Source organism: Trachymyrmex septentrionalis, unplaced genomic scaffold, assembly GCF_001594115.1.
Source record: "Trachymyrmex septentrionalis isolate Tsep2-gDNA-1 unplaced genomic scaffold, Tsep1.0 scaffold75, whole genome shotgun sequence".
NCBI classification, from domain to species: Eukaryota; Metazoa; Arthropoda; class Insecta; order Hymenoptera; family Formicidae; genus Trachymyrmex; species Trachymyrmex septentrionalis.
This window is the reverse complement of record NW_017305938.1, coordinates 724,090-731,606: the sequence shown is the minus strand read 5'-3', so window position 1 is coordinate 731,606 and position 7,517 is coordinate 724,090. Positions and strand designations below refer to the sequence as shown.

The following is a 7,517-nucleotide window of genomic DNA, read 5'->3' as shown; positions in this document are numbered from 1 at the left end:
GTATTTGCGGCAATGAACTTTCGAGTTCCTAACGCCTAATAATAATAATAATAATGAGCAAACCAGAATGCAACCTATATTATTCTCTTTAGGACTCAAATCTATTTGACTTCGTTATCGATTTCGTCATAAATTTCGATCTCTGATAACTTTCACACCTCAGTTGTCATATGCTCCTCGTCTAAAAAAAAAACACTAAAAATTCAAAATTCTTGTTCATAGATGCCAAACTTAAATTAAAATCTCAACAATCAACAAATAAAAGTACATGTGCAATTCAACAAGCAAAATGACTTCTTCATTAATAACAGGCACTTACTTAAAGTAATATGAAGAAATTGTCAAGGTAATTATCCATTATAAAATAAGGATTACCTTTTCTTTAAAGATTAATTACTGTTTGCCATGCTTATTATAAAAAAATATTACATATTACTTATAATAGTTGTTTATTCTACAAAAATCGATCGTGATAAATTCTAATAAATTACAACATAACACTGATTTTGTAAAACTGTAGGGAAGAAGGACGAGCCGAGCATTAGCTTTGGAGATAAATTTTATCAATTTGCAATTTATTTTAAATTTCCTTTTTTATAGCCAAAAACATTATTTTCATCGAAAATGGCAATGGTACCAATAATAAAGTGTACGTCGAAAGAACAACAGGCCGGCATGAAATTAACAGATGAGAAAAATGATGAAAAATCGGAAAGGAAATTGACAGTGCTCGAATCACATGGTTATACACTTGGAAAGACTATTGGTACCGGATCATATGCTACTGTCAAAGTAAAATCTATTCCATTTCCTTTTTTTCCTCTTCCTTTTTCATATTACAGTTTCTTGAATTGTAAACATTTTTATGTATTTTTATGTATTTGCGTAGATCGCAAAGTCAGATCGATACAATTATCAAGTGGCAGTGAAGATAGTCTCTAAGTTCCAGGCGCCTGGAGAATACCTCACGAAATTTCTACCTCGTGAGATTGAGGTGGTCAAAGGATTAAAACATCCAAATCTCATTCATTTTTTGCAAGCAATAGAAACCACGCATCGGTTAGTTTTCACCTTTCAGATTAATCTTTGAATAGCAAGTTCAATTGTAGTAGTCAATTGTAGACAGTTTAGCAGAATAGATATAGAAGCGATTGAGATGGATTTTTTTTACCTCATAAAATCGAATTCTTATTATACGAATACCTGTCAATTTCTTCTAAACTTGCTTTTTTCCAGGGTATATATTATTATGGAATATGCGCAGAATGGTAGCTTACTCGACGTTATACGACGTGATACTTACATTGATGAGTTACGTAGCCGTAGGTGGTTTAGACAACTTTTAGAAGCCATCGATTATTGCCATGAGCATGGCATAGTGCACAGGTAAAAAAAAATACAATTATCATAAGTGAAAAGTAAAGATTTTAAAGTATTGTTGAAAGATGTGATAAAGTTTCATCGAGAAAGATCTTACATCTAACAATAAGTAAAAAAATTATTCAGTCGATTGCATTAATGTTCATAAATATTGATTATTAAAATTGATCTTGTCGAGAATAATCTTTTAATATAATTCTCTATTAAAAATTCTTGCAGAGATGTAAAGTGCGAGAATCTACTCATGGATTATCATTTCAATATTAAATTGTCTGACTTTGGATTCGCGCGTGGACAAATGAAGTTAAAGAATGGCGAGTGGTCTCTCAGTACAACCTACTGTGGTAGTTATGCTTATGCGTCACCCGAAATTTTACGTGGCATCCCTTATCAGCCTCAGCTCTCTGATATATGGTCCATGGGCGTAGTGCTTTATGCTATGGTTCATGGTCGGCTGCCATTTGATGATACAAATTATGCGCAACTGCTAAAGGTACCCAGGTATATGCCAAGACTGGTATTTTATCGACTCAGGTCGATTTTAATGCTACCTCACTTCCGATTTCGATGAAATTAGGCTCATTCAATTCGTTTTTGCGTAAAATGAAAGAATCTGACAGAAAAAAGTCCAGGACTATTCTGCGAAGCGAGATACTGAGTGTTGACTAAAGTGTTACTACATAATACGATCATTAATCTGTCATGTATACGTAGGATGTATAGACTAGTGCTTATTGGTTCGGGGCGGCTAATAAATAACATATCCTATCCGCTTGCAGTGTTGTTAAACCTGGCATATACAAAAACGTAAGGCCGTAAGACGTAATCAGTAAGCGAATTGCCCAATCGATAGAGACCGTAAGGCCAGTAGCGAATCCAATCTTACGATTTTCTTACTGCTTACGTGTTACGATCTTACGTTTTTGTATGTGCTCCCAGCTTGAAATGTGAGAACCATAGAGCTTATACTACTAGAGGAAGAATACGTCGAGCTGTGAGCAAGACTAAAAAACAGAAAACGTATTTTTATCCTTTTCTATTCTCTTTTGGCATGCGCAGAAAGAAGAAAAGTACTGAGCAGGACAGAAATATACATCTTCTGTCTTGCTCACACTTTCCACTCATTGGTTGGATAGGTCACACACATTCTGCCTCTAGTAGTACAAGCTTTATGATGAAAACAATCTTTTTATGCCCATATTCATATTCAGACCTTGTACTTATATATAAGGCTTCCTTAAATTTATCCCACAATTATGTGGGATAAACTGTGCGACTCAAGGATCCAACAGGCTTGACTATTTGTGTTCTCATTTTCCGGTTGCCTTCATTTTCTTTCACATGTAGTCCTACCACTATATTCTCGGCTGCTTCTATACTCTTCCTAATTATAGATACTCATTCCAATCTACTTTTATTTTTCCATACTGCTATTTTTTCTAATGTATTCCATTCCTTTCTTTCTTTAGCAAGTACAAAACAGGGTGGTGTTTCCAAAACGTCCTAAAGTATCTCAGTCGTGTCGTTCACTCATTACTCGTATATTAGTACCACAATTTGCACGATTGCGCATCAATAGTATAAAAAACGATGCTTGGCTCGAGACATCTGTTGTCGCTCAAACATCAATCAGTGACAGATTTAATGTAAGAATTAATCCATGCAACTTACTATTAATGGGCGAGTTCGAGACGGCAAAGCTGCTATGCATGCTTACCAAGTAAATGAGCATAATTGGTTCTTATCTGTGGATTATGTTTAATTGCTTGGTGAGCAGACCTAGCCACTTTGTCGACTTGAACGCGCTCTATGTTACTTATATAAGAATTGCTTGATGATATCTTTTATGTTATTATAGAGTGAATTACCTACAATATCTGCAACTAAAGAATCCAAAATATTTGATAAACGTATAGAACCAATTGAATCTGCCATTTTTCAAGGGAATGAGAAATCGACTGAGGTTACCCAAGAAAGCAAAACAACTTACTGACTTAAACGCAAAACCATAAGTCTCATGTAACATTGAAAAATAAGATTGTAAAATAAAGCTATTGAATAGAGTATTAAATAATTACAAAGTAAAAAAAAGATATGCATAAAGGAACAGTAATTTTCAAATTCCCTTCTTATTAATATATCATATGCATATGACAATCTGTTAACTATTTTACGATATTATGGCACTTTTTATTTTTTATTCTTTTTTAATCCATAAATATTACTATATTACTTATATAGTATATAAATAATAAAAATTAAAAATAACGCAACATACTTATGGTGAGCAAATGAATTAATTTCAGTTGTATTATTTTTAATTGTATTAATAAGCAGATTCTGCTTAAATACAATATACAGTACACAGTACTGCATACACAAACTTATTAAGTAGATCTATACTTAGCAACCATAAGCAATATTATGGTACCAATTATAAATATACCTGGCGCAGTAACTTTATGTATATCCTCCGTATCATCTGTAATAGAGAAATATCTACAATTAATATTTATTACATCAATTTCATTGCTAAGATTTATTGTTAACTTACCATTTGTTTCTGGGAGTGATTCCCAACCTAAGCTTTTATCAATACCTATTTTCCACCGAGAATATAAAATGTCGCGTTCTAAAATTAATATATTAGTTAATTAATCTCTTCGTATAATGTCAAAAATTTTTATATTTGTAATAAAGGATGATTATTGCGAGATGATCACCATTCTCAGTTATTAATGGTAAGAAGATGTCACTGGGAATAGCAGCATCAATCTTCACATCCCATTTTCGTATACCTTCTGCGCTACCCGCAGCAATTGCGACTCCAAGGGCAGTAGTTTCACACATTAATGGCCTAACTTTCGTATAAAAAACATTGTATTCATTTATATAATCCATTGACTTTTAATTTAATAGTATGTATGTATTTAAAGAAATGTTCTTCTCTCCTACCCACTGGAATTCCACAAATATCAGCTTGCATTTGCATTAACAAATTGTTATTCGTCATTGCACCGTCAACTAACAATTTTGTCAATACCAAACCAGTATCCTTCTTCATAGCTTCCAAAATATCTCTCGTCTGAAAGCATACCGCTTGCAGAGCTGCCTTTACAATATGTGCACTGGTTGTATCTTCGCTAATACCACATATGACACTGAAAACAATTCATATTGATACTTACAAAGTAAAAAAAAAGGATATGCTAGTTCTTATTAACATACTATATGTACATGACATTTGATAACTATTTTACAACATCATGGCAGTTTTTATTCTTAACTCTTTTTGTTATACTTAGATATTTATTGCAAAGTAATTCAGTTTCTATTACATTGATCAAACTAACTACCTTCGTGCATCTTTCCTCCAGTATGGAGCATATAATCCAGAAAATGCTGGCACGAAAACAATCTGATTGGACCCTATGGGCATTTGTTCGACAATAGTTTCACAGTCTTTTATATTAGTTAATATTCCAAGATTATCTTTCAACCATTGTATAACGGCACCTGCGATAGCTACAGAACCTTCAAGAGCATATACCGGAGAAGCGTGCGCTCCTAATTGATAAGCGACTGTCGTCAACAAACCATGGGACGAATCCACAATCTACAAAATTGTATTTGTTTGAATTTATATCTTATCTGAACTATATAACATGTTGTGACAATACAATAAAATTTCTCTTACAGCTGTGCCAGTGTTATAAAGAAGAAAGCAACCAGTGCCATAAGTACTTTTTGCCTGTCCTTGCTGTAGACACATCTGACCTACTAAAGCTGATTGTTGATCACCTAAGCACTGCAACGAATAATTTTTATGTATTTGAGTCAAATTTATCTTAACACAATTAATATCTCAGTATGAAGTTATATAAATTTTTTTTTATTTTGATATATTTATAATATTATATATCTCGATACTCTGTTATATTTAATAAAATAGTATGAATTGCATACTCCTGATATAGGAACACCCTGCAGCAACTCGTCTTGTATATAACCATAAATCTCAGAAGAGCTCCGTATTTCAGGTAAAATTTCAGGAGGTATTTTAAAAAATGATAATAGAGTAGGATCCCACTTCAATGTCACAATATTCATTAACATTGTTCTCGAAGCATTTGTTACATCTGTACCATGAACACCACCATTGGCACCACCTGTCAGATTCTAATTATAAAATTATAAAAGGCATATTAATCTGAATCAGTACAAAAATTTATCTATATTATGCTTGCTCTGTGTGAACAAACCCAAATTAGCCAGGAATCGATGGTACCAAACATGAGACGTCTGGCAGCTAAGGCTTCTTGAACTCGAGGTACATTCTCTAACAACCATTTTAATTTCAATGCACTAAAATATGGACTAATTGGTAATCCGCAAAGCGGCTTCAAGTAATTCTTATTTTTATTGCGTAGACCGTTTAATATATCATCTACAATTGATGTTGTTCTCATATCCATCCATACTGCAATACATTATCAAAATTGATAAATCGTGTCAATTATTACAATTTATGAAAAATATAACATTTATAATAATAATTTTACCTATAGCATTGTAAAGTGGTTCTCCTGTTACAGAATCCCATACAACTGTAGTTTCCCTTTGATTTGTTATACCAATTGCAACTATATCAGCTGGATCTATTGTCAACTGCCTTAAGTTAAATACAGTTTGCTTCAGGCATTCTCTAACTGCTTCTAATATCTCTAAAGCATCTTGTTCAACCCATCCCTCTTTTGGGCATGTCTGTGATATCGATACTTGATGATATGTTAACACTTCTGCTGTATTAGCTGCAAAAACCTATATTATTGTAATAGAAAATTATTGTGATAAAAAAGAAACTTATACAGAATATAATTAAAAGATACAATCAAACTTTTGAGAAAAATCTAAAGTTTTTTTATCTAGAAAAAAAAATATGAATATAAATCTAGAAACACTTTTTGTATTATTTCAGAAACATTGTCAAATTATGCCAATATACTTTTTATTAAACAACAGAAAAACTAACTCATTAAGGCTGTATTTTCCAAACATTCCAAAGAAAAATAACTAACTTTGTGCATTTATACAATGTAAACAGATTAGAAAGAGTAAGGAAATGAAGCGTTTCTGGACCCATAATTGTATGTTTTCATAAGTATAAGGAATGTGATTTCAAAATTCAGACGTATTGTTTAATTACATCTTGTATACAGTATTTTAAAATGTCATGTTATATAATTAATAACTCTAACAACAATCATTAATGATTATTAACGAATATAAGAAACGAATGGTAAGAGACATAACCTTGTTACAATCTCTTCATAAATATCATCATTACAAATTGTCACAAATAAATTACATACTGCTTTTGACATGTCTTTTAAGTCAAACTGCGACAATTTATTGTAACATCTACAAAGCCGGTTCTAAATTAGTTGCAAACCGATCGCAAGTTTGTTGCGACTGTCAATATGAAGTAACGCTTGCGATCGGCTTGCAACTAATGTAGAACCGGCTGAAGAGAACTGATTTAATCACAGCGTCGTATACATATAAGTATGCTGCATTTTCAAGATTTCCCGACTATAGTAACCGCAATCTCGCGACAATGCATCACCTCACGAAATGATCATTGACATAATGAGAAACAAAAAATTGTTCAAACCAAAAATCTTGCACTACTCGTTCCCTCGTCGATCGCACCGACAAGAGGCCCATATCTGCTCAACGAATCATTTTTGTTCATTTGAGCGTCTTGAGCGAACGTGGTCACCTCGACCTCGACACGACCGTGATCGTCATGCAACCACATGCAACTTGCGACTACAGTTTACACGTGCTCAGTGACAGTGAGCCATGGTGGAAGGGATAATGGGGGGGGGAGCTTTCCAATAAGAGAGACACAGGCCTAGTTTCCACCGAGAGTTTAATCCGGATCAGAATGTAAGAACCAATCAACTACAGTCGAATATTTCCTTGTATAGTCGAACGAGAATGCTCGACTGTAATTGGTTGATTCTTACATTCTGATCCGGTTTAAACCCTCGATGGATTGAGACTCGAGCAGTAGTGGCGGTCGCTCGCAAAAATTAACAATCCAAAATGTGCATCTAATGCCGAGTACTGCG

At 33.4% G+C, this 7,517-nt stretch overlaps 2 protein-coding genes across 4 annotated transcripts; one reads left to right on the top strand and one right to left on the bottom strand.

Moving 5' to 3' along the window:
- The first annotated feature begins 133 nt into the window (after positions 1 to 133).
- LOC108754074 (testis-specific serine/threonine-protein kinase 3-like) lies at positions 134 to 3,448 on the top strand. The gene is made up of 7 exons (XM_018496119.1): positions 134 to 346; positions 601 to 792; positions 890 to 1,059; positions 1,237 to 1,386; positions 1,600 to 1,873; positions 2,850 to 3,026; positions 3,239 to 3,448. Exons 2-7 carry the CDS (start codon positions 625 to 627, stop codon positions 3,371 to 3,373), a joined length of 1,074 nt encoding a protein of 357 aa, XP_018351621.1. The 5' UTR covers positions 134 to 346; positions 601 to 624; the 3' UTR covers positions 3,374 to 3,448.
- A 190-nt stretch (positions 3,449 to 3,638) lies between these two features.
- LOC108754073 (glycerol kinase-like) lies at positions 3,639 to 7,200 on the bottom strand. 3 transcript variants are annotated; one of them, XM_018496117.1, is made up of 10 exons: positions 7,055 to 7,200; positions 5,943 to 6,201; positions 5,643 to 5,860; positions 5,347 to 5,559; positions 5,078 to 5,188; positions 4,737 to 4,996; positions 4,336 to 4,541; positions 4,104 to 4,241; positions 3,935 to 4,012; positions 3,639 to 3,862 (listed from the first exon to the last, which is right to left on the bottom strand). In XM_018496117.1, exons 1-10 carry the CDS (start codon positions 7,133 to 7,135, stop codon positions 3,768 to 3,770), a joined length of 1,659 nt encoding a protein of 552 aa, XP_018351619.1. In that variant the 5' UTR covers positions 7,136 to 7,200; the 3' UTR covers positions 3,639 to 3,767. The 3 variants fall into 3 exon arrangements, with proteins under 3 accessions (XP_018351619.1, XP_018351618.1, XP_018351620.1); XM_018496116.1 differs by having other exon boundaries at positions 3,639 to 4,012; XM_018496118.1 differs by lacking the exons at positions 3,639 to 3,862; positions 3,935 to 4,012 and having other exon boundaries at positions 4,162 to 4,237.
- Positions 7,201 to 7,517: the final 317 nt, after the last annotated feature.

Bases quoted from the DNA above. Each gene is read 5' to 3' on its own strand.
- LOC108754074 (XM_018496119.1), top strand. From the start codon at position 625: ATGGCAATGGTACCAATAATAAAGTGTACGTCGAAAGAACAACAGGCC. The intron at 793-889 runs GTAAAATCTATT...GTATTTGCGTAG, and splicing joins GATCATATGCTACTGTCAAA to ATCGCAAAGTCAGATCGATA. The intron at 1,874-2,849 runs GTACCCAGGTAT...TTCTTTCTTTAG, and splicing joins ATTATGCGCAACTGCTAAAG to CAAGTACAAAACAGGGTGGT.
- LOC108754073 (XM_018496116.1), bottom strand. From the start codon at position 7,135: ATGAACAAAAATGATTCGTTGAGCAGATATGGGCCTCTTGTCGGTGCG. The intron at 5,189-5,346 runs GTATGCAATTCA...TATTCGTTGCAG, and splicing joins AGGGTGTTCCTATATCAGGA to TGCTTAGGTGATCAACAATC. The intron at 4,242-4,335 runs GTAGGAGAGAAG...TTTATACGAAAG, and splicing joins TATTTGTGGAATTCCAGTGG to TTAGGCCATTAATGTGTGAA.